We start from the raw sequence: 24450 nt of genomic DNA, 5'->3' as shown, positions 1-24450 counted from the left end.
GCACAAAAGATAGCACCCCATTGCATAAGCTTGGGATGAAGAGGTCGGTGGGGTGGAGGGAGCAGAGACGCATAAACAAAAGAAGTGAGTTCAGCGCATTGACGTACTCGTCAGGAGCACAGCTTCTTCTCTCCTCCTCACAAAGTGCTCACACACCAGCGCCCTCGCATTCTCCTTGCGTGGGGGGGGGTGCTGATAGTTGTAGTCGACATACAAGCGTTCTACCCATACATATCGCTAGCGACTGCCAGGCCAGGCCGAGGGGGGGGAGAGAGGCTGTGGAGATCAACAGCAGCTGCGGGCACGAGAGAAGCCATGGTAGCGACACCAGTTCAACACCACCGTGCATTTAAGCAGAAGCAGAGAGAGAGAGCGAAGAAGAGCGTCAGTGAAGGACGAGTGCACACTTCTCGCTATTAGCCCATCATGCCCCACTACTGCCGCATTCGACACTCGCCCGCTCTCTCTCTCTGTACGTGTGTGTGTGTGTGTGTGTGTGTGTGTGTGTGTGTGTATGCGTGCACGGCAAGGCGTGGCAGAAGTGGGGGGGGGGGAGGAGCCACGGTCGGCGCTTGGGCTCTTTTCAGTTCTTTTGTCTCTTTTATTTGCTCATTTGCTGCATTTGCAGCTGCGATGATGGTGAGAATAGCGGGGCCCTCACACGATGGGCGCAACGAGCTCTATTTAGCCGGGTGGTGTGGTGAGGAAGGAGCCAAGGAAACACAAAGGAGGCGCTGTCGTCCACTAGCGTGTGCGTCTGTGTGAAAGGGATAAGACATTGCTGAGCAGCGAGAAGAACCACACGCACAGAGGCAATGTCTAGTCCATTGTGTACTACTTTGACACACTATCGTAGCTGCGCAGCGTTGGAAGTAAGCTTTGTCGGATGCCGCTGCTACGAAAGATCTGCTGGTGTAGCAAGGCGAGGCTAATGGCGCGTGGTTGCTGCAAGAACCGTCGCTGCTGACGACGCTTTGCGATCCACTTCTGATAGGTTGCCCTCTGATCTGCAGTAAGATCTTGCCATGATTGTGCACGGCGGTCGGTGCGCGAGGACGACGATGTGGCTCTGTCGAGGTCAACAACATCCGGCGTGTTCACGTCCATCTTGAGGAGCTCACGCACAAGCATGCCAGGGTACACACCGGCCGGAAGACGTAGTCGTAGTTGCAACACACTGCCATGGTGCCGCGGTAGCCATGACGGTGCCGGTGGAGCTCGACGGCGGCGCTTCAGCTGCTGCTTCGTCTCTGAGCTAGATGCCAACAAGTTTCTGGCGGACAACGGTTCTCGCAGCAGCTGCGAGGTGCCGTTCCAGCACCGCTGGTGAAGGTATCCGGCGGCCGTCCTGGCCGCAGGTGTTGCTAAAGAGCTGGTACCTCTCGTGAAGCTGTCTCTCTGCGAGGCTTCGACGCCTGTTGGAGTCACTTGAGGCAAGTTCGGTCGGCCCGCCGCGTCATCGTCGGGCCCGTCTTCCACTTCCTCTTTCTCTAGCGACACACCCGACTCCACATTTAGCAGCTGCGGCACACCACGCCCGTTTATCGAAGTGACCTCGCCAGATAACGACGGGAATATCCAAGCCGGTTGCGCATCGGCGGCAAAGCTCGTGCTTGCCAGCTGCACTGCGTCGAGTGGTCGAACCTGTGCTTGGGTGGTCAGTCCCCATCGCTGGTACGGGTCACCAACCACCCCCTTCAGGAGTCGCCACTGCATTGTGTCGGCGTTTGGCCGCACTAGCGCATGGCGGTACGATGCACTGATGGTGAGGCCGAGTGAATTGCCGCTACCAGCTCGTAAGTCAGGTCTCATGTCCACCGCATCCAGTCCAACATCCGCCTGCAGGGTGTCATCATTGCCTCCAAAGCGTCCCCCTTGACGCTCAACATACAACGGGAGTGCGTCCGTGATGGGTGTGCGCGAGCCCAGTTCCTCCTCCATCAGTGCAAAGGTGGAGGTGAGATTGTAGTACGGAGACAGGGGTGCGCCGCTGGGGGACCCTCCTTCCGCCGCCGCTCTCGCCCTCCTTGGCTCCCCTCCGTGACGCGCGAGCGGCGACGGCTTGAAGCAGCGCCACTGTCGCGACTCGGGGTCAAACGGCAGCCCGTATCGCTGCAATGTCACCACATACAAGTCCTCCGTATGGTTCTGCGGAAGGCGGATGTCGGCGCCGGGTAGCGGTAGAGCCAAGTCCCATACCGAAAACACCCCACGCTCGATCTCGCCCCGGGAGGCATAGACCAGTGGCGGGTCTATCGCTGCATCTCCTTCGTGGCCGTTGTGCAAGGTCGCGGCCATGACCCCACCGGCCCTCACGAGGTCTCCGGGAAGAAGCGTGAATGTGCCGTAGCGTTGGAACCGTTGGTTGACAATGTCGTTCCAGACGAAGCTCAGAAACTCTTGGATGAGCATCGCACACACGCGCGGCCCAATTACGCGCAGAAACGCCTCTGCGCAAGGATCATCGTTGCCACCAGGGTGGGCAGCACCGGCGGCGCTATCCCTATCCACATGGTGTGCTGCACCGGATGCGCGCGACTGGCTCTTTCCACGGCGTTCTCCAGAGGCTGCTGCTAATGCCCCCCATCCAGGCTCGCTGCTGCCGTGGCCCTGACCACGCAGGCCATCGTTACCGTCGAGGCTGTCATCGCCCCCGAGCAAGGCGGATGCCTGCAACGCGTTGTAGAGCACCCGATGCATTGGTGTTCCATGTTCAGCGATGGAGCGGGGCGTCCCAGAGCGCAGAAAATCGGGCAGGCGAACCCCACCATACCCTTGCAGACCCTTGAGGCGGGGAAACGCCTGTCCGGTGCGCTGCCGCTCCGCCTCCAGCGCGGCATCGAGATAGAACTGCTGTACTAGAACGTGCGCCGCTGCCTTGTACTGGCCCTTCAGCAAGTGGAGCCCGGGGTGCATATTCATGCGAGTGTAGGTGGCAAAGCGCTGCGGCCCATAGTAGTTGATGAACCCCTTGGATGTGACGGACACTACGGCAGGGGCGACCAGAGGAAGGTGCTTGTCTGGAATGCGCCGCAGATTGAGAAGGTAGTCGTACCCCGCACAGTCGCCAGCACGCAGGTCATGCCGCGCGCTCTCTGCCTCCATGTCGGTGCAGAGGTACTCGAAGAGCTTCTCCGGCGCCAGCCCTAGTGAGGCTGCGGCTGCCGTCTCTTTGTCGGCAGTTGTCTGTTTCGCCTTCTTCTTGCCATCCCTTTTCCGCTTCCGCTTCCCTGACGCAGGGATGTCACCCTCATCATCCTGATCCTGGTCAGTCGCGGTAGTGCCGCTGCCAGCCACGCCATCGCCTGGCGCGAGTCGACGGTTCAGTAAGGCGAGGTGCTCATGGACACGTGGAGGCAAAGACTGCCACGAATGACCGAGAGCGTCTGTTGCATCGACACGATCGTGGTAAATGCCTTTTATCTCAGAGAGTCGGTAATAGTTCTCTTTCCAAAACTGGCGCTCATCATCCGTGACGAGCGCTGAACTGTCGGCTGCAAGCGTGAGCGTCTGCGAGCGCGAATAACGGCTGCGCGATGTAGGATCACGGAGCTTGTTTCCTACAGCAGAGGCGGATGGGGCGCTGTGGCCGATAAGGCGCTGCTGACTGCTCGGCGCACGCACGGCGCGAAACGAGAGATTTTTTGGAAGCGACCAGCCGCCTGCCTGATCATTCTGGTCCTCGCTGCTGCCTGTTGCGGTGTGAGTCGCAGAGGTCATGGAGAGGGGCAGAGATCTGTCGGTGAAGTAGCTGCCAGCTTCATCTTGCAGTGCTGCTGCGAGCGCCTCAACATGAGCTCGACAGCTGCCGCGAATGCGGACTCGTTGAAATGCGTGTGTGCCGTTTTCCAGCGTTCCAGCATGGGAGACGACAATTTTCGGCTCGTACAATACCGGTACAATCTTGTCTCGACTTCGCGCTACAGAGGTGCAGGAACCGGACTTGGCCTCGTTCTCCACCTGAGTTGCCATGGCATCGAGAACAGATAGTCGTTGCATTTCCATCTGCTCGTGCTGCATCTCCGTCAAGATGGACACAATGTCCTCGACAACCATGCTATGTGGCAGGCCTTTGCGCTCCAGTGTGCATTCTACAACAACGAAATCGGCTGAAATAGGCAGGTACAGTTTGCGTGCTTTGCCTGCAAAACCCGCTGCCGCGAATTCTGCGGCACTGCTTCGGCTCAAAGTACGAGCTATGTTTGCGGTCTCTACGAGCGGCCCGGCAGACTCATCGGCGTCCCTGGCAGCCTCCAGCTTTTTCAGCTCAGAGATGTACGCTTTGTTGCCTTCCCACTCTTGCTGTCGACTGATGGAAACGTAGAGATAGTCGAGGTCACCATGTACATGAAGATCCTTCACAAGGTGGCCCCACGCTCGCCAGACGGAGCTGACGGAGGCACGCATGTGATCGACAGAGGGATTCTCATCCGAGTCCTCCGCGCTAAACACCACGCCAGTCACCGTCGATACCTTGGTCACCATTTTACGAATCCACGGAATCCGGACTTCGCCACGATCGCGCGTGGAGTCATAAATGCTGTAAAGATCACGCTCCTTCTCTCCCGATGCGGCGAGAAGTAGCGTGGTGGAGGTTGGGGTTGGTTCGTGCTGCTTCATCATGGTTTTGCCGATAAATAAGCGTAGCATGTGGACACCGTTTAGCCCAATTGTCTTCTCCAGCTGAAATAGCTCAGAGGAGAAGTAGATTTCCACCTCCACGTGTGGCAGCCGATGCGGCGGGGCCGACCCCTTCTCAGGTGTCACAAACTTGGCGAGGTGAAATGGGAAATCCTCCATAAGTTCCTCGCTCGCGACAATGCCACCGGCCACCCATAGGGAGTAGGAAATGTCTTTTTCAGCTGCTGGAACAGCGAAGGTGTCGCTATCGAATGCTTGCACTTCGGCTACGTCTTTGCGACCAAACAGCGTCACCGCCATCTCAACTGGCTCAAGCAGATGTGATGAGGAAGACAGACTCTTGTAGCTTCTTGCGCTGGAATCGACCACTCCGCTGATTAGTCGATTAACAACTGATGCCTGGTGCTCCTTTGACAAAAGTGTCCCACTTTGACGCCGCCTCTTGAGCTCCGAGAGCACATTCTCCATGACGAGCTGTAGAGCGGAGGCCAGCGTTTTCAGGATCAGTGCCTTTGTCATTCTGAAAGCATCTTGCTCTTGCTTTATTTTTGATGACACAGTTGGTGCGTTGCTGATGGCGCTACTGTGACTAAGAGCAACTTTGCTTTTCGTCCTCAACGCACCACTTTCTCCAATGACGACATCTTCATCGTCATCCCAGACTTCTCGAATTACATAGTCGTCTGGGGCGCCTTTCAGGTAGGCTTGAAATCCTGGCACACTTGGCTTCGTAAAGCGGCTGATGTGGCACTTGCGCTCTGGGGCCAGCCCATTGCGCTGTCGCTGAGCGACTTGAAGCTCGTGGTAGATGCCCTGATTATACCGCTCGTGCGCTACGCGAAGAATGCTTCGAGACTCTGGCGTGTCAAACTTGCTCTGTGCGTCCTCAACGCTGAGACCCAGAATAAGACGCCGCAATGACCATTTCGAGCGATTCATGTTATATATTCGTTTTCCATGAATGTGTGGGATGACAAACGGAGACGTCGCTATTTCTATTACAGTTCTATGTTGCTCACGCGTAGCTTGATCTGAAAAGACAAGACGCTGCGCGTAGCTTCCAAAGCTATTCGGAAAGGTAGTCTCTTGTTGATACCTTGTGCTGTTGCGATTAGAAAAGACAGAGATGTGAGACAGACTTGGTGGGAGTTGCGTGCCGACCACCTCACTTTCTCTGCCAATCAAAGGAAAAGAAGGAAGCGATGCATTAACAAGAGAAAAGCAGGGTATAACATGAGATCAGAGTGGAGGAGAGGGTGCAGCTTTTTGATATGTTTCCACCGGAGCGTGATTAGCTTTGGCGCAGACCACCTCAGCTTCGCGTCATGTAGAGATGCATTCTAAGCTTTTCGTTCAGTGATGGAAGGAGCAACAACGGGCTTTTCGCTTGACAGCCTCGTAGCATGTTCAAATGGTCTAGATGATTTTGTAGCTGGGAGCGACAAGCCGTATACGGATGGGCGCGTTTGAGTGTGACAGTACAGTATACCGTGGATAAGGATTAATCAAATAATCAACAAAAAGGTGCTGGTGCTTGATGACAAAAAGTTAGAAAGCACGACAAAGGGCAAGCAGTACTTTTGCGTGACATAATCACTTCCGCGGAGTCTGACGTGTATCACTGAAGCCGTAAATATCACTGAAATGAATACCGACTCGGCTTACAATGTCTTCCACTCCCATTTCCTTGAAGAAAAAGTCCTTCATTTTTCCATCTGGTCCGACCAGGTAAATGGCACTGCTGTGATCCAGCTGATAGGTGTCGTCAATTTCCGGCACTGCCACACCGGCCGCTTCCCGAGCGTCGCGCTCCTCAGATGTCTCGTCCACAGACGAGTAGTACACTCTCCAAGCACGTGCAGCCGCATCTACCTCCTCCCGTGTCCCGCACAGCCCGCGAACACGTGGATCGTATTTGCGCACTAATTGCTCAACGACCTCTGGGTTGTCACGAATAAAATCGATACTAAGGAATACAGCCTGAAGCTTTCTTTCTTCTGCGGCCAGCTCAGAATCAGGGCCGTATTTAGCATCGCAGACTCTCATCACCTCGGAGATGAACTTCAGTGTACTGGGGCAAATCTCAGCACACTTGGAAAAGCCAAAGTACAGCAGCGTCCACTTGTCCTGGAAGAGTTCATCATTGGTTATGTACTTCCCGGTTCGGCTTTCCCGCAATCGAAACGGACCCCCAAGCTGCGTCTTTGGCTTTAGAGACACAGACTGCATTGACTGAAAGTCCGGAGCGAGCTCCAATTTCTCTAGTTTACAGTTTTCATACCAGTTCATGATAAAGACAGAAATAGGAAAGACACATGACCCGAGTACAAGCCCCCAAAACTCTGCTCTGGATCGTGGTGAATACTTCCAACGTGCATAGGATGATCCTTCTGTGGATACAGATCGCAGAGGGAAGCGTCGTGAGAGATTTCTAAGGGGTTGCATTTTCTTTTTGTGCTGCAGCGGGACGTGGTTTGCTCGCTTGGTGCTGGTGGAACAAACACACAAAAAAGCGTTAGCAAACTTAGAGAGGAGCCTTGGCTCGGAAAAAGGCAAAGCAAAGTGAGGAGATGGTGAGATGTGCTGAGCAATTCGTAGAGGACAAGCAGAGAATGACGATCAGCACCTGAGATGCGTTCATTACAATCTTCAAAGGGCCCATCACTGCAAGGAAAGGGGGGGGGGCTTGCATTAAGTCATTTCCTCATTCCGCTAATTTTTCAGAATGGGTGGCATGGAAACGATGCGAATGGTAATGCCCTTCACAAAGCTATAAGTCATTGCTTACGCTCGCAATTTTGTGTTTAAGCTCAGGTGTCGTAATAGTATGTATAGAATAGTGCGGCTACGGGGAGTGAGCCTCTCCATATGCTAATCCTGGAGCGCAGTTTGTGGAGACACAAACAATACTTCCATAGCATCATCCACCGCCTCTTCCTGCAGCACTACTGATACCATATGAGAAGGGTCCCCGGGGAGCATGAAGCATGAGTAAGACCATCGCTGATTAGCGTTACCCCGAAGTGAGAGCATCATATGGTGCTTTGAAGCGATATGTATGGTACCAGGTTGCGCGTTCGACACGACTGAGATGTTTTCCAGCTCAATGTTGTCCAGGGAAATATCGCACATTTGCAGCTTCGTTGAGAGTCCCAAGCCGAGGGCCTTTAGCACAGATTCCTTTAAGGTCCAGAAAAGCGCAAATAGAAGCGGCCACTGCTTGCGCGGCACGGCTTCTGTTCGTACAAGTTCTTCCTCTGACAAGAAAAGTGAAAATAGTACACTGTCGTGCGGAAGTATCGTGGCTATGTCAACTCCTAGGGGAGCAGCCGGGGAACGGGCGCAGCACACCCACTCAGCCACGTGCGTGACACTGTAATGTCCGTCTCGGTACGATGCGGTGAGCGGCTTTCCATACTTTGAGATGGGCAGATGCACTTCTCTCTTCCAAAGCAGACGCTCAGCTTGCGTGTTGTCAGATTTTGTCAGCACGTGCAGTAGTAGATGCCTTGCCAGGAGGCGTGCTTTTGTGTCTGCGCACGAATGCGGTGGTTTTTGGTCCGCGACGGTGGCTTGGGCTGACTCGATTGCATGGCGAACGGAATCCTTTCTGTGCAGTTGCGCGAGTGCGCTGCGGAAATCATCTTCGGATGGCTGCCACGCGCCGGCGTTTGCGACGAGGATTTTCGACATGCGCGGTGCCGGTTCCTGGTGGGGTTAGCGTGTGGGGTAGTGGTCGTTCCGGCTTTAGGAGGGGGGGGCGGGCCGTTTGCCCCTGGGGCCGCCCGCGCAGGCGCGCGGTGCCGGCCGCCGGGTGTGGGCTGGGGCTGTGCAAGAGGAGGCCCGCTGTCATGATAGCGCCTTGCGGCCCGCGCCGGCAGTTATGGGCGCCAACCTGCCGAGTTTTTTTTTTCGGTCCTGGCCTGCACTGTATGCAGTGGCGCCGCCAAGCGGTGTTGGCTGAGCTGGCCCCCTTTCAGTCGCTTCGCAGCGGGGGGTGGGCTGTGGTTTCGTGCGGGTATTCGTTGGGCATGGCGAAGCGACAGGTTGGGGAAAAGTACGTATTTTCTCTGCGACGGAAGACGCGCGCTCGAATTCCACTCTGCCTTTGGCCCGCCGTGTGGCGGCCCCGTCGTCTGAGCACGGCCCCTGCCCGAAACCCAGCGAATACGTTCCGCAGCTTGCCACGCGGCCGCCCCCCACTCCTCCCGGGGTGTCCCTTAGCGCGGCCCAGGGCCCCCGTCCCAGAGGGAGGAGTGGGGGCCTGGGGAGACACGGTTGAATCGCGCCGACGCCCTGCCTGCCATGTGGGTGGCGCAGGCGTGTGCACTGTCGAAGGTCGCTTCGACGCAACACCATTCAGGACCGGGCCGCCGACATCAGTGGCCGTACATTGCGCTGACTTCCTCACGCTGTGGGCCTTGAGCCCGCCAGTGCCAGAGGGGTGGTTCGGCATTGGCGGAGGTAGGGGGGCTGCCTAGCTTCCCCACAGGGAGAAGATACTAGATTATGATGCCGCGCTGAGTTGTCCGCGCGCCATCGAGGAAGAGGGAAGGGTCTCGAGGTCAAGTTGAATCACGCAGCGTGTTCCTCCAGCCCGCGGGGGCGAAACGAGCGATGCGAAATACAAGCGCGGCAGAAATAAAACGCTCAGGGCAGAGATAGAACACGTGCGGGTCGAGCGCTAGCGGGCACCGGTGTGCCCTTAGTGCGGCTCTGCGTAGTGGGCGGCGGGGTTCTCAAGTGGGCGACCAAGTTCGTGGAGGCGCTGAGTCCACAAGCGCCACAACAGCGCACAAAATTTGAGCGTCTCAAGGTTGGGTGGTAACTTGCAGACAAGATTGTATTCGCACTTTTGCACGACATCCGTGCAGGGCGCGTCTTGTACTGTGTCGTCGCTGAACCTCTTGGCCTCCGCGGCAAACTTCTTTGGCTGCTTCACGGCAACCTTGTGAAGGTCTACAAACTGCAACACCGTGCTGAGCTGCACCGTGAACACCTGCAGGGCCGTCGGGGCCACAACACCACTGGGGATACCCTGTATGAAGGGCGTGACTGTTCCATGCTGCTCCAGGGAGATGGAGGGCAGAAGGGATGCCACGTCTGTGAAGAGAATACGCTCTTTTATGTATTCGATCTCATCCTCGGCATCTCCACTGTCTGCGGTGGTGTTCGAGCTAGCATCGTATTCCGCGGCTGTGGCAGCCGCTAGCGCTGTCTCTGGTGTGCAAGAACAAAAGTACAAGCCACAGTTTGTGGCAAAAAGAGAGCCGAAATGCAGCTTGCCGCCGCTGACCATGAAGCACTGACAGCTTACCATCACCGTGCTCGACTCCTCCGCCGGGTTCAGCTCGAGCTGGCGAGAGAAGGCCTTGAGGAAGTCGGCCTGGTGCATCTGCCACAGGTCGCTGGAGGCGTAGTTCACCACGTGTCTCCACGCGCGCCCGAGCCAGCCCCTCTTCTCGGCGCGAGACGCGCTGCTCCTGCTGCTCTCTCGCACCTCACCATTTGGGTCCAATTGATCCGCTGCCAGCATGAGGAGCGCCTCGAAGATGCCTTCAATCGAGTCGTTCGGGTGCGGCGCCGTGCGGTATGTCAGCACGGCGGCGCGACGAAAGTTACGCGGGGCCTGTGGCGCATCCTTGGCCGCTGCCGAAAAAGCTGGTGCAGGCGGCGTGACCCCACGCGAGGAGAGGAGGGACATGATGCGGAATATAGCTATACTTGTACGTATGCGTATGTGTATTTGTATTCACACTTGCCGCATCATGCGTTGGCGCTAGCAAGCAGGAAAAAGCAAAAAACAAAACACGGCAACCACTAGAACACAGGGAGTCCAGAGACCCGCCAGTGCAAGGTAGAAGGGGTACCTCCCGAGAGAAGCGTACGAGCGAAAAGCGGCGAGTGTTGAAGCAAAATGGGTGAGAGGGTGGAGTTGGGAGAGTGGAGAGGCGGGCTCGCTACGATGCCACTGCCTCTTCCACGTAGAAGATGGGCCGCACGATCCGCGCTGAAGAAACCTGCTAGTTTAGCCGCCTACTCACTGCGTTTCTTTGCCCACGCAACGAGGAGGCCCACCGACGAGGGGAGGATGGGGGGGGGGCCGGTCCAGATAAGAGTGAGCCATAATGACGCCCACCTCTCTCCAGCTGTGCAACGGCGCTTTTCTTCCCTTGTTTTCCGCCTTCACTGGAAGCGATGTGCATCCATCATTTGCAGCAACAGCACCGACCTTCGCGACGACTTTAGACCGCGTGCGAAACGCACAGAAACCTTCATGACAGCAGCCGGGGGTTCTCGAGACGGAAGGGCGCAGCGACCGCCAGGAGAAGACACACGGAGCACCTCGACTCCTTCCGTCGTACTCTCTCACAAACAAAGCACACAAGCACAGGCATAATACAGTAGGATGTATGCAGATTAAGTCGCTTCCTTTTCTTCGTACCTTTGGGCCACGCATCGATTGTGGAAGCACAGGCGAGCACATCCCCCAACCAAAAGGAAAAGAAGAGGGCGCAAGACACATCTGTGCTTCCACACTCGTTCCCTTACCGACTCTTGCACTCTTCCTCACGCTATATTGGACCCCCGTTCCCCTCCCTTCATGCACCCCAGTGCACAGTGTGTGACGTATACAGACATGCGCAAGCAGACCCAAGTGGTGCACTCCCTTCCACTTCCCCACTCGGGGAAAAGTAGCGAGAGACAACGAAGCGATAGTGCTGGCGCCCCGTCCGGGAGTGATCACACAGACACTTATGACCGAAAAGGCCTAAGAAAGTCATCCCGCCCTGGTTGGCGAGCAACAACAGGAGGCAGGCCCACATTCAAGATAGCAGCAAAATCACGGATGGCTCCAGAGGGGAGGGGAGGGGGGGGGGAGGCGGGGTGTCGCATGGGGGCAGCTGGGATGTATGTTTGGGCGGCTGTGGCTAACAGGGAAGAGGGGCTGCGCGTATGCCTGAACACACACCCACAATCTCTGGGGCCGGTCTGCATCTCTAGTACCCCCCAACAGACTCCTTGGCCCGCAACATGGACTGGTACGTGATGAGCGGCCGCCCACTGCCCTTCTGCTCTGAAGCCATCTCCAGAAGTAGCATCAGCTGCTTCATCGGAATATCATGCAACATGAGACTCAAGCAGCTGTCCATGTCCTGCTGAGAGGCGAAGGTGAGGCCGAGTCCCTCGCACACTTTCGGGATCGCTGGCACAGGAACACCAGGCAGGTGCAACTTAACCGAGAAGCACGCCCCTAGCTCCAGGCTGTCCATGATGTCATACTGCGCTGTGGTGCCGACCACCAGGAGTTTCTTCCCCTCCGGCGGCGGGCGCTTGATCAGCACCAGTAGTGCCTGTAGCAGCGTGTTGCTGTAGCGTCCACCAAGTTGTGAGAAGTCGATGAGACGCTCAAGGTCGTCAAGGATGACACAGCTGGCTGGCGACTTGTACGCGTCCTCGAAGACTTTACGCAGGATGTTGACTCGCTGCATCTCGCCGTAGCCCACCATGTCCTCAGCTGACACCACCTTGACGTAGGGAAAGTCAGCTATCTCCGCGAGGTACGCGCTGACCGCAGACTTGCCGCTTCCGGGGGCACCGTCGATAAGCACGGCAAGGGAGTCGATGCGCTTTCCCGCGGCGCTGAGCTGGTCGGTGTAGCGCTTGCAGCGCGACTTGACCACCTCCCACGAGTCGCCGTAGTCGATGATGCCGCCACGACGCAGGTTGGCGCACTCCTCCTTGGCCTGGCCAAACGCAGGGGTCACCTCCTCCAGCGCCTTCATGAAGTCCTCGCGCGTGACAAGTACGTTCGTGTCCTCGACCATCTTGTCAGGATGGTCGAGGTCGATGTGGCGGTTGAACGCGTTCGATGTTGCATCGCGCACGACGCCCTCAATTTCGGCCCCCGAGTAGTTCTTCGTCATCTTTCCCAGCTCTTCCAGACTGACGTCGGTGGACATGATGTTGTTATCCTGCATACCGCGCGTGTGGATGCGGAATATCTCCACGCGGCCCGGCTCATCCGGCAAGCCAATCTCCACGTGAACCTCAAAGCGACCAGGGCGCAGTATGGCCTCATCGATCAAGTCGAGCCGGTTCGTCATACCGATCAAAAGCACGTTATTCAACGAGTTCACGCCATCGATCTTTGACAGCAGCTGGTTGACGACGTTGTCATTCACGCCCGTCGAGTCTCGCACGGCGCCACGCTGCTTACAGATGGCATCGAACTCGTCGAAGATGATAAGGTGCAGCCGCGATTGGTCTCCCTTCTCGGCTTGCTCCTTCTCTGCGTCTGTGAAGAGCTTGCGGATGTTCTCCTCGGTGCCACCGACAAACTTATTGAACACCTCCGGGCCGTTCACGATCTTGGGCTCGTGGCAGTTCAGGATCTCACCAATCTTACGTGCGATGAGGGTTTTACCTGTGCCAGGGGGGCCAAACAGCAGCACACCCTTGACGTGCTTCAGAGCGAGCTTCTTAATGAAGGATGGCTTCAACATGCGGCTCGCGAATGCGCGACGGAAGACCTGACCGAACTCGGCTCGCAGGCCACCAATGCCAAGGTTTTCCAGGTTGAAGTTGCGCACGAGCTGTGGCTGCTGTGCATCCATCTGCGCATCCGACACGTTCATGAGGGCGATGCCGCTGGACTCGTTGGCAGTAATGATTACCTGTGTCACACCGCGGGAAAAGCGACCAATGTCCAAGCTTGCAGCCGACACCTCCTTCGACTCCTCCAGCTCTGTCGTCATTACGGTGGCGCGCATGCGCTCACCAGTGTCCATGACGATGGCTAGCTGCTGTGTGGCGCGAAAGTACTGCCCACTGTACATCTTCTCCATGTAGGCGATACAGGCCTGACAGTCCAGCGTAATCGCCTGCCGCGCCGAAATCGGTTCCACTTGGATCTTAAGGATGCGTAGGTCGGGCACCCTTGACGGAAACGGTTCCAGCACCACCGTGCTGCGCGCACCAGTGGACACACCAAGCAGGCGGCGCTGGATGCTGTTCATCGCCACTGCACCACGCTCCACGGCATCGCTGCGGCACACCGTGAAGGGAAAGCCCTGCACCAGCACCGCGAAAGAGCCCCCAGCGGCTGCTGCCTGAGGGGTTGCCACCTCCGCAAAGTCCAGCGTGTTGAGGAAGATGCAGTTCGTCTTTGTGTCACTGTCCGTCGGCACGGCGCACACACCGTAGTAGCGGCTCATGGCTCCGCACTCACCAGGCGAGAGGGAGAAAAATAGGAGAACACAGGATAATGGGCGTATGCGTGTATGTACGTGACCGCCAGGTTACAGGGAGAGGGCGAGTGTGAGACGCGTGGCAACTACTGAGTAGAAAAGATATGTGAAATAAAGCAAAGGGAAAAGTGCCAGTTCGATTCCTGGTGGGTGAGAGGAGCACAACTGAAATTAATGGCGACAAGAGGGCACAGGGTGCTGTGTCTGTGCGTGTGACATGGTGGACTACATTACTGAGCGAGTGAGTCGCGGAGCTCAATAATGTAGGATAGCCGAGAGGTGGTGAAACGGGTTGTCGCTCTTCGGGGTTACGAAGCGTCGAGCGGAAGAGGTCTCTGCGGTCAGGTGGTTTGAGACCGGCACCACGGAGCTTCCTCAAATTCACCCTGTGCTCTCTATTGCTGGGAAAGACATGTGTACTGCTGCCTCGTTTACTTTTGCTTTGGTTTGCTATCCTCGTAGTTCTGACTTCCTTTTCCCATCACGCTTACAGCGCTGCCCCCATATCATTCCGGTCGAAGGACAGTGAGAAACTCAACGTTGACAGCTAAGAGGGTCAGTCCAGAGATTTCCTCAGGAAGGTTTCTCTCACCTTGACCATCGATCACTCCACCCACTACCTCGCAACTTGGCCGCTCTTGCGTTCTCCACTCTCCCGAGAAGGCGCACGCACCCCATGACAATGGTGATCAGGCCAAAACTGCGGACGTCACACAGTCCATCAGCTCTCCAGCAGGGTCGTGCTTGAACACCCCACGACTAAGACATCAGTAGACCAGCGAACAAACAGTAACGCTTCTCTGACCATCGCGCTGGAACTGCAACTTCTCCACTCCGAAGCATTGAAAGCACCTCCAGTGCAATCACGGCACCGCAGCCGCGGCAGCAGGGGAGTGAGAGAGAGAGAGAGGGGGGGAGCTGGTGTAGTGGGAAGGTGGCAGCACACACAGTAGCTCCATGCGCGCACGCACTCCACATGTTTGCAACGCCCTCCTCCACCCACACGCGCAAACACGCCGCAGCAGCGACTGCCAGTCAGTGAGGAAGCAAAAGGTATGTGGGGTCATCAACAGAGGTGATCAGACGAGTTGTTCGTCGTAGACCTAGTTCATCACGCAGTCGCGTCACGCGTACAGACGTACGCACAGAGAGTACGGGGCGCCAGGCACCACGCACGGCAGGTCGCTCTTAGGCTCCACACACCCATCGGCCCTGGTATTAGGTTCGAAGGCAACAGTGATGTCACGCGCCGCAGTGCGAATGCGGTGTCCGTGGAGAGATGCCACGTTCGTCATTTGGGAGGAGGGAGGAGGAGCACGCACGCTCCAGACACACACACACACACACACACACACATACGCGCACGTGCGGGCCAGCCGATTCAATGAATGGATGCAGTTACTCAAAGTGTGTCATGTCACCGCGCCAGCGACGCGCGCCGGCGCTCGACAAGAGATTCCCTGCTTTGGTGTAGCATCACCCACGCACATGCGCGGAGGTGCGCGTACGCGCACACCACCTCGGTCCGCACAGTAGAGAAGTCTTGGAGGCATTCCGTGTCTTGTTTGGTTCGCCGAAGGTACGTGGACAGGAAAGGAGTACTACAGTAGTAGTGTTATCATCACGGAGGGTTTAGTGCATTGCGTGGACCCCGATTGAGCCGTTGCGACATCACATTGCCGTGGTTGACGTGCTTTCTGGCTGGGATGCAATGAAAGTCGCAGCAGAAGGAGGGAATTTATCTCCTGAGAGAGGGCTGGCAGTGAAAAGAGAAGTGGGTGCCATTGCCTGTGTGGGAGCTTCTGGAGCGCGAGGGTGTGGATATGGTGAGAGAGTAATACCGCAGTGTTAGTGACAGGTGAACGGAAAAGACACATACACAGCGAGTGAAAGGAGTGAGAGGAGATGGCATCAGGTGTTGTGACCAGGAGGTAGCGGAGAATGGGGAGAGAGCGGGATGTGTACTGGGGCTCTCACGTTGTGCCAGTCGCGGAGTCGATGTGGAGGAAAGTTATTCACATGCAACTCCTTGTTTATTAATGCAGGAATGTCGCTAGTTTCGGCGCGCATGGTGTGCGTGTTCGTATGCCCTAGTGGCATTAGCGACCAACAGGGGGGGGGCACACCAAGAAGGGTCAGCCCACAAGAGCGTCAAACACAACAAAGGGCAAGGAGGAGCGCAGGGTACTTCCTCTGCACTGCATCACTAGGCGTATTGCTAATACCACCGCAGCTTTCTCAATTTCTTCATGGGCTTGACGGTGTGCACGTGTGAAGGAGCAGTGGCAGAGGATGAGCATTTTCATCCACCTGCCTCAGCTGGCATCCTCTTTAGTGTATCTCTAGGAGCGCGCAAAGGCGTTTTGTTCCCCGACGTGTCCGTCCTACCACGCACAAAGTCAGCAAACACACGCCTGCACAACCACAGCTCACCCATACCTCCGTGGTGCACCACGGCTAAAGCCTCGGCGTCCAGGACGAGCCGTCAGCCGTGGAATGGGGCCATGGGGCTGGCGACACGTCCTCGCCTTCCTCGGACACGCGCGGCGCCAGACGGGCCAGGGTGGGCCACACGCCTCAACCCATGCCAGCCGCGACCCGCGTGCTGCTCGACGGTGGAGGCCAGGGCCCTCTCCGGGACCCGGCGCTCTGCTTGTGCGCCACACTCCCCCCTCTGTCGCTTCAAGCCGCGGCATCCCGTAATGTGGCGTGGGGACCCCTATGATTGCGTATTAGGACCTACACCTGTACACATGTCCGGCGGTGCGAGCACAGAGACGCCACGGTCGGGCTGCTCTCCTCTTGCGACACCGAAGTGCTGAAACTTCCGGGAGGCCAACTGCCCTGCAGGCCTGTGGGGTGGGCGCGAGAGAAGAGTGAACATAAGCGACGTGAGGCCAAACAATCAAGCAAAGCAAGCAAAAAAGAGCGATTGACGAGCAGCAAAAAGAAACACCAAAAATCAGCCGACAGACGCTGAGCGTGGGCGATGGGTGCAAACACGCGCCAGAACTAACGCACAGACGCATACACAATGCCTCAAGTCCACGCAAAGGTAGGCGGGGACAGAGACACACACACACGTGATCATACACTTTTTCTCCCTCTGTGGAGGGAGGGCGTCAATCGAGATCGTTGTCAGTCCTCGCCCGTGCTACGGAGTTGCTTCTCTTTTTGTTCCCGAAGTGACGCCAGCGTTGCTCTCACCGCCTCCAGCTGACTCGCAAATCCCTTTGCTTCCTTCAGCAGCGTCAGCGCCGTAGGCTTGTCGCCGTCGTGAAGAGCGGCCAAGGACTGCTGTTTGCGTGTCGCGACGAGGTTCTCCAGCTCGACGATCTTCGTCTGTTGTTCCTCGATCTGCACACGAAGCGGGGTCTCGTGGTCGCCCAGCAACTTCTTGATGTTTGCTTCGATCTGCTTCGCCTTTTGTAGTTCTTGCAGTGCCGCCGCCTTGTCGTTGTGCTCGCGCAGGTACACGAGGGACTGCTTCTTGTGTTCGGCAACCTGGTGTTGCATGGCGTCGATGCTATGCAGGAACTCCTGTTCGAGCTCCTCATCGAGGTCGTCGAGGCCCTGCATCAGCTCCTCATCCGCGTAGTCGGAGGTGTGCACGGAGACGTTCGCAATTGCCTCATCATCGTCTCCGTCCCCAAGGCTGCCGCTCTTGGCAGCTTTCAGTGCCGCTATCGTCGCGGCATCACGGTTAAACATGCTGGCTGGGGTGGCGTCAACGCTGTCAAGGTCCTCCCCGACATCAGGGTTGTTCTGCATAAAAGTTTGAAAGGCGGCTAACTGTGCGTTAATCTGCGCCTGAATTAGCATTGCCTCCGCCTCAGCGTTCGGAAGATGGTCATCATCGCTGCTGCCGCCGCCCCCGCCTCCCTGCACACCGTCGTCCAAGTTGAAGAGATTCTCTTCGCATTCAGCTTGCTTCTGCTGTGCTACCAGTGCGGCATGCAGAGCATCTTTCTTCCGCTTGCGCTCCGCCGCGTTCGCCTCGCGGGCGGCGGCGTTTGCCTCCCGCTTTGCTTGCCACTGCTCCTTCAGCGTCGGCTGGTGGTGTCGCACCTGCTCTGTAGCCTGCAGTGGCTTCTGCATGTCCTGTTGCTTAAGCTGTTGCCGCCGCTGCGTGCGCAGACTCGGCGTTGGTGCGCTTTGGCCCATGTCTGCGTGCGTCAGGAACGCTGTGGCGTCACGCGCCTGGTGTATGGGGCGTGTGATGGGAAGGGGCGCGGGCAGGCGTTCTCTCGAATACAAAAGGTGATGCGGAGGGCGGGGATGCAGTTTGAAAAGAAGAACAGCTTCGGTGCAGCGTTGAGAAATGCCACTTAAGGAGGATGAGGAGGATGCGTGTGTGTGTGTGTGTGTGTGTGTGCGTGTGTGTGTGTTCCTCGATAGAGTGGCCAGGTCACCTGTGAGAGACCGACAGGCAGAGGGGAGAGAGAGAGAGAGCGAGGTAGAGGGAGGAAAAGATCAACAGTCATTCTGTCCGCGTTCACCTTGCATCTCTCCCTCTTGTTCCCATCCTGTTTTTCCTCTGTGGTGTACTTCTCCATGCACCTCGCCTCACCAGAACGCATGCCTCTGCAAGAACAACACCAATCGAACACGCCGCGTTGGCTTTGTGTACCGGTGCCTGTCTTTGCACGCGAAAAGATCGTGTCTATTGTCTCGCTGACGCTCCTGTGGGGGAGCACAACGTGCGCCGGCGCCCCGTGTTGCACGAACGCACACTTGTTGAGCGAACGTGCGAGTGGGAGGAGCGAGTGAGAAGGGGAGAGGCTCGCAGCACGGGTGGGAAGGTTACCGCAAACATGCTTGTCAATGTTTGCGCTTTCGTAGGGCGTTCATGAGTTAGAAAAGTGCATTCCAGACTTCGTTTCAGGGCCTCTTGTCACGGTGAAGACGCCAGCCAAGAACTCAGTACTGCATCGAGGCGGGACGGCGCCGCTGTAGGCGTCCCATTCTCCTCCGCTACCTCCATCAAAGCCTTGTACTTACTGGCAGAGTTGCGTGTCGGCAGGAGGCGTGTGAAGTTGTCGGCACGTCGGTGCTCCTCTTCCGTGGCAAGACACACGTTCAGTACGTCGCTGTCACACAACCCGTCTAGGAAGGCGTCGTTGTAACAGCTCCGTTGACTCCCCGTCGTGTTCTGGACCCCAGCAGTGGAGAAGGCCACCTTTGGCAGCGGCGGTGGCGGCATCAGGCCCACCAGCGTCAGCGCGTCGGCGATGAAGTTTGCTTTGATGCGCTGATCAAAGAGCGAGTAGTGCGTGCTGAGAGAGGGCATAATGTTTACCTCGAGTAGCACAGGCCGCAACGTGCAGGCACTTGCCGACACGGCTAACAAGTCATGGGGAAAGTTTTCCTCACTGTCGTCAGTGAGAAGAAGCACGTCCACACCAAATATCTCGAAGAAAGGCGATGTGCCATTGGTGGTGGCATGCGACGACACGGCAGCCAAAGGCGGTAGTGACGCTGCTGTGTTGCTAGCTGCGCTCTTTAGCCGGGTCGCCGACGACGCGCGCAACGCTTCTCGGACTTCGGGGGTGACTGAGAGAAACACAAGCCGGAGCAGCTCGTGAATGCGCTGTAGCGTACCGGGCCAGTCATATCCCATCGAGGCAACATAAACTTCCAGGCTGCGCAGCGACCATTTTGTGTCCGATCCGTTGGCTGCAGCGCCAGCCGTGGCCGCGTCTGCGTCACTTTCCCCAGCCATCACTAGCGAAGCCCCTTTGTTCAGGGTGAAGTTCGTCAAGTGCGCTCTCAGGTCGGATACATCGGCGAGTGTTGTCACCGCCGCCGCCGCTGTTGCAGTGGTGCGGATGTAGGGCAAGGAGGCGATGCGCACGAGGCCTTCCCGGTAGAGGTACATCCGCACAGGATCGTAGGAGGTCACGACAACGTACAGCCGCAGGTCAAACTTTCTGCCCTCCAGCAAAAAGGGGTTTGCCATGTATCGCTGCACAATGTAGTTGCTTCTCACCGTCTCCGCAGCAGGGGCGGCGGCCACGGCGGTAGAGCCGACAGCACTAGAGTCGAGTGATCCAGTGACGGGCTCCTTGCGGGAGGTGCTGCTGGGGCCGCCGCCAAGCCCGCCGACAGCGGCCATCAGCGACATAACCCCCGCCTCACTGCTGCCGCGTATTAGGAAGATGCCTTGGCCACCAGCTAGGTTCGTCGGCTTCACGATAAAGAGTGGGGATGCTGCCGCGGAAGGGTGCGGCTGCCGGATCGCACGCACGCACGCTTCCACTTCTTGTGGAAGAAGCCAGCTCTCAGGGGTCAGGGACGCCCACACCGCCGCGCGCGTCGCTGCTGCGCTCCTCGCGCACGTATCGCTCAGCGCTGTCGACAGATTTCCACTTGCCTGCCAACGCAATCCAGCGCGTCTCAGCAGCAGGCAAAGCTTGTCCTTTCGGCCGAGGGCGTGGGTGGCTGGAAAGTGGTTCACCTTCCGATAAGCGCCAGTCTGCGGCTGCAGCGCTTGATTCACCATGCTTGGCAGTAGGCGCTTTACCCAGAGAAGCGAGTGCGTTTTGTGAAGCAGCGCCGCGCGGCCGGAGACGCGGGTGAAGCCGGCCACGCGAAGGGTGGCGAGCAGCGCCGTGAAGGGTGTGCAGTTCTCATCCATGATGTAGCTCAACCTGCTGTACGGACCCGCAGAAGCGCGAGGGATAACGCGACGCTGCGATTGGGTAACATCGAGCGCGGAGGCTGCCGGGCCGCTTTCTCCGCTTCTGCCGTCCGCGGGACCGAGTGGAAGCCTGTCTGGTTGAACGAGGACATCGATGTGCATCGATATGCTCTCATCCTCAGTTCCCCTGTTACTGTGATGGCGCTCATCGCCTGTCGCCGGCTTGTCGTATGGCACAAACGCGATGGTAGGGCGACGCCGATTGTACGGAGAGTCGACGAGGTACACATCCGTCGAGGTGAGACCGGCGCTCTCGTCTGTTGATGTGGTGGTGGACGAGGGGTCCAGCACGACACTGGGCGACACCAGAAACGGCTCCAACGCACTTCGCGCGCGTCGGGCCGCTGCTACGACATCACCATCGCCGCAGCGGTGCGTCAGGGAGGAAAGGGGTGCTCCAGTGTTCCATACCACATGCTGATCAGCTTCCCCTGCAGACATATATGCGGGTGTGTAGTGTGCTGAGAGGGCCTGTGCAAGTGCAGCCGAGCGAAGAGGAAGGAGTGCCAGTGAGACGGAGGAAAGTTAGGCTGGGCTGGTGGCGCGGAGGATATCATCCACGAGCGATGCTGCCACGCAGACCCACATACATACAGCGTCGGTCACCGCTTCCCCATAACGGAGGCAACGTTCTGGTAATGCTGAGCTTGGTTGCACCCCCCCTCCGTTCTCTGTCTCCCTCTTCGGGGGTGAAAAAAAACCTGCATCGTGACCCAAAGCCCTTCGAGACATCGTGCTAGCGAGGAGCTCGTCGACGTTGTTTTGCCCTCTTTGTCTTTCCACATGAGCACAGAGGAGACGCAACGCGGGAGATGGAAGGAGCGGGGCATAAAGAGAGAGAGAGGGTTGGAGTGAGTGGAAAAGCAAACAGGCGGCTCTTTTCTGCCCCTCTTTCAGACACATCCGGGCTTCACGCATACACCGCGGTGCTCTCTCTCTCTCTCTTCTCTTCTCGTAGCAGCGCGACCCTCCCCCCCTCATTATTCCACTCCCTCTTCCTCCACCTCCAAACCGTTTGTTGCTTAGTTAAAGTAGAACTGTTACCCGCATCTTCTCAATGCCGCAGGAATACCATGACAGAAGCACACTAAGATACATGCACATCGATGAGCCCACAATAGTGCAGCTCAGCTCGTCTTCCTCTCTGTGTGCTCCACGCGCCTAGTAGTTATCCCCGTCGCTGCTGCCGCCGTCTTCGTCGTCTGACGGCGGCACGTGGTTGTAGTCATCGAAGAGCGCCAGTCCCTCGTCCAGCGCCTCACGCCAGTCGTCCCTCTCCATTACGTACGCGTCGCAGTAGCGGTCCATCTTGTAACGCAGCGCTGCCTGCGCCTTGGCGTTGATGTCGCGCAGCATTGACGCCGTGGTGTACGTGCTCAGCACATGGGCCCCGACATCTACACTCTGCAGAACACTGCGCAGCGAGGCGGCACTAGCACAGCCACCGTTCCCAGCAGCACCACCCAGCGCCTTCGCCGTCGCGGCGGGATCGGCAAAAAGGAGCTCCGCTGGAAAGGTGTCGGAAATGGGGTAGCCTACCCTTGTCAGGAACGGCAGGTAGGTGGAAGTGCGAAGAGGGAGGGCGTAGCGCAGCATCGCCTCACGCGCTGGGTACAGTGTCGCCGGAAGGCATCCGGCACCGCGCAGACTGACCGCATGACCAAGGACTTGGCCGGCCGTCTGGGCAGGCGAGTAGGTCGACATGCTGTGTGTCAGAGGAAAATACTTCGCTTGCAGCCGCGTCTGCCCAGAGCTGGCGTCGTCCTCTGCGCTGTCTTTTGCACGATCCACGTGTTCGTCGAGCTGCGGCGCGTCGGGCAGGAGCGGGTTTGCCTGCAAGAACTCCCACAGCTCCGACGAGGCCGATACGGGCTGCGGCAGAGCCCCCATCGCAGCCGCCACCCGCAGCGACGGCGCTGGCCGCACCACACGGCACCACTCATCCATGTACCACTGCGGGCCCTGTGACGAGGCCCCGCTCGTACAGCTACCGTCGCGGAGTCCGTAGAGAGCCGTGTCCACGACAGCCGCCAGCAGCTGCGCTGTCGCTCGCTCGTCATGCAACCACTGCGGTGCCTCAGTCGGCGACGCGGCGGTTGCGGCGCCCTTGAACAAGACATCCCAGTCCGACAGAGGCACTGGGATGTACACCGCTGATGTGTGGCGTGAGAGGCGTAGTGTGGCTAGCAGCTGGTTCAGTGCAACTTCGTCCATGCGGCGCTCGCGGAACGCGACCTCAGCGCGGTAGTCTGGATTGGCCACAAACATCGGCAGACGGGCAAAAGCACACGCCTGAACAATCGGCGTCTTGGGACCCGCCTCCTCCCACAGCTGTTCGAGCACGTTTGCGGCTGCCCCACCGAAGAGGCCGTCACCGTCGATGAAGCACTGCACGCCTTGTAACTGATCAGCTGCCTCGAGCTTGCGGCGCAGAGCGTCGTTAAAATCTGCCACCTCGCTGGATCTACCACCGTCCCGGAGGTAAGCGAGGCCGTACCCGAAGCTGTGCAGCGCTGGCAGATCACCTGCTGGATCGATGTGCTGGAGTGGTTTGACGGAGGTGACACTGTCGGGCCCGAGGCCGGTGGTAATGTACTGCCACCACGGGGTCGCAGTGTTTTGCTCATCGAAGAGCTTCCGCTTTAAGCAGGCTTGACGTTGCGCTCGACGGTGGGTCGCGATAGCGCTGCTGTGCCAGTCAGCATTGTTGTACACGTCGCCTTGCTCCTCTGCGTAGAGCAAGTGTGCATCTTCATCTTCGTCATCGTCGTCCTGCACATCGACCACATCCCCAACGTCATCGCCGTGGTCGAGGCCATGCTGCTCAAAGACGCGACGCTGCACGGCTTTAGCCACGCGTGCGAGGCGATGGTCCTCTTCTTCGGCGCTGTCCCGGAGACCTCCATAAGACGAGGGCGATGAGGCCTTTCTTCGGAACCCAGGCGACGACGAGGCTGCGGAGGGGCTGTACGCGGCGTCGCCACCGTCGTCGCTTTCGGCCTCCTCTCTGTATTTGTGCGCCCAGGCATCGACGTCGTCGAAAGTGCTCGCGTAAGGGGCGTCGAGCAACAGAAGACGCGGCACCTGGACACACCCATTTCCGCTGCTGCTTCCGCCTAACACGTTCGCGCTGCGGCACTCGGAGTAGAGGGTGGTGTGATGGACATCGTAGTGCGAAGTACCGTTGGCCCACTGTGCCGCCACGAGAGAGCTGTAGTTACCAAAGGCCAACGTTATCACCTCCCGCTCTGCATGCATCCTCTCTCTAGTTGTATGCAGCACTGAGACTGTCTACGTGTACGTGTGTGGTTGGCGGCAACAATGGTACGCAGGGTAGCGGCCAGTAGGAGCCGCTGCACAGCAGAGTCGGAAGCGAGAAGAGAAGAGCGGAGAAAGGCGGAAGTTGCGTACCAGAGTGGATGGAGAGAAGAGGGAGAGGTAGTGGGGGACGGGTTAGGGGACATGAACATACTGTCAAGAAGGTGGAGAGGGCAAAGCACCACCACCCACACGACTTGGAGACGGTAAGCGCAGACAGCTGCGCACTGAGATTGGAGGAGGAAAGGGGAGAGGATGGCTGTTCCGCGCGAGCGCCAGTGTGGGCGCACGTCGATCTTCACCAAGGTCTGTTGCACGGCTGTGTCTCTGTGTGTCCCTCTCTTTTTCCCCGCATCGCTCTCGTTCGGGCAGCATGACGTTCGATAATCAAGGCATCGATGCTGCTGACCATTCACCTTTGTTCGTGTGTGATGACCCTCTGCCGTCACTAGAGAGGGGGAGAGGGCAATCAGGATAGAACAAAGAGTCTTCGCTGCGACCGCCTTTCGGGCTGCGCGCGCATTACGTGCCACTGTCTCT

General features: G+C 57.8%; 8 protein-coding genes across 8 annotated transcripts; all 8 read right to left on the bottom strand.

The window, feature by feature from the left end:
* Positions 1–834: 834 nt before the first annotated feature.
* LBRM_20_5030 (conserved hypothetical protein) lies at positions 835–5580 on the bottom strand (the record flags this gene model as incomplete). The annotated part of the gene is made up of 1 exon (XM_003723004.1): positions 835–5580. The coding sequence occupies one exon, from the start codon at positions 5578–5580 to the stop codon at positions 835–837; it is 4746 nt and encodes a 1581-aa protein (XP_003723052.1).
* A 654-nt stretch (positions 5581–6234) lies between these two features.
* On the bottom strand, positions 6235–6930 carry LBRM_20_5020 (cytochrome c oxidase assembly factor-like protein; the record flags this gene model as incomplete). Its single annotated transcript, XM_003723003.1, has 1 exon — positions 6235–6930. The coding sequence occupies one exon, from the start codon at positions 6928–6930 to the stop codon at positions 6235–6237; it is 696 nt and encodes a 231-aa protein (XP_003723051.1).
* Positions 6931–7512: 582 nt separating this feature from the next.
* Positions 7513–8334, bottom strand: LBRM_20_5010 (phosphopantetheinyl transferase-like protein; the record flags this gene model as incomplete). Its single annotated transcript, XM_003723002.1, has 1 exon — positions 7513–8334. The coding sequence occupies one exon, from the start codon at positions 8332–8334 to the stop codon at positions 7513–7515; it is 822 nt and encodes a 273-aa protein (XP_003723050.1).
* A 1012-nt stretch (positions 8335–9346) lies between these two features.
* On the bottom strand, positions 9347–10345 carry LBRM_20_5000 (conserved hypothetical protein; the record flags this gene model as incomplete). The annotated part of the gene is made up of 1 exon (XM_003723001.1): positions 9347–10345. One exon carries the CDS (start codon positions 10343–10345, stop codon positions 9347–9349), a length of 999 nt encoding a protein of 332 aa, XP_003723049.1.
* A 1297-nt stretch (positions 10346–11642) lies between these two features.
* Positions 11643–13859, bottom strand: LBRM_20_4990 (putative vesicle-fusing ATPase; the record flags this gene model as incomplete). The annotated part of the gene is made up of 1 exon (XM_003723000.1): positions 11643–13859. The coding sequence occupies one exon, from the start codon at positions 13857–13859 to the stop codon at positions 11643–11645; it is 2217 nt and encodes a 738-aa protein (XP_003723048.1).
* A 3171-nt stretch (positions 13860–17030) lies between these two features.
* Positions 17031–18056, bottom strand: LBRM_20_4980 (hypothetical protein, unknown function; the record flags this gene model as incomplete). The annotated part of the gene is made up of 1 exon (XM_003722999.1): positions 17031–18056. One exon carries the CDS (start codon positions 18054–18056, stop codon positions 17031–17033), a length of 1026 nt encoding a protein of 341 aa, XP_003723047.1.
* A 730-nt stretch (positions 18057–18786) lies between these two features.
* Positions 18787–21033, bottom strand: LBRM_20_4970 (putative tubulin-tyrosine ligase; the record flags this gene model as incomplete). The annotated part of the gene is made up of 1 exon (XM_003722998.1): positions 18787–21033. The coding sequence occupies one exon, from the start codon at positions 21031–21033 to the stop codon at positions 18787–18789; it is 2247 nt and encodes a 748-aa protein (XP_003723046.1).
* A 720-nt stretch (positions 21034–21753) lies between these two features.
* On the bottom strand, positions 21754–23850 carry LBRM_20_4960 (conserved hypothetical protein; the record flags this gene model as incomplete). Its single annotated transcript, XM_003722997.1, has 1 exon — positions 21754–23850. One exon carries the CDS (start codon positions 23848–23850, stop codon positions 21754–21756), a length of 2097 nt encoding a protein of 698 aa, XP_003723045.1.
* Between the last annotated feature and the right edge of the window lie 600 nt (positions 23851–24450).

This window comes from Leishmania braziliensis, assembly GCF_000002845.2.
Source record: "Leishmania braziliensis MHOM/BR/75/M2904 contig, possible fusion of chromosomes 20 and 34".
NCBI classification, from domain to species: Eukaryota; Euglenozoa; class Kinetoplastea; order Trypanosomatida; family Trypanosomatidae; genus Leishmania; species Leishmania braziliensis.
This window is presented reverse-complemented; position numbering and strand designations above follow the sequence as displayed.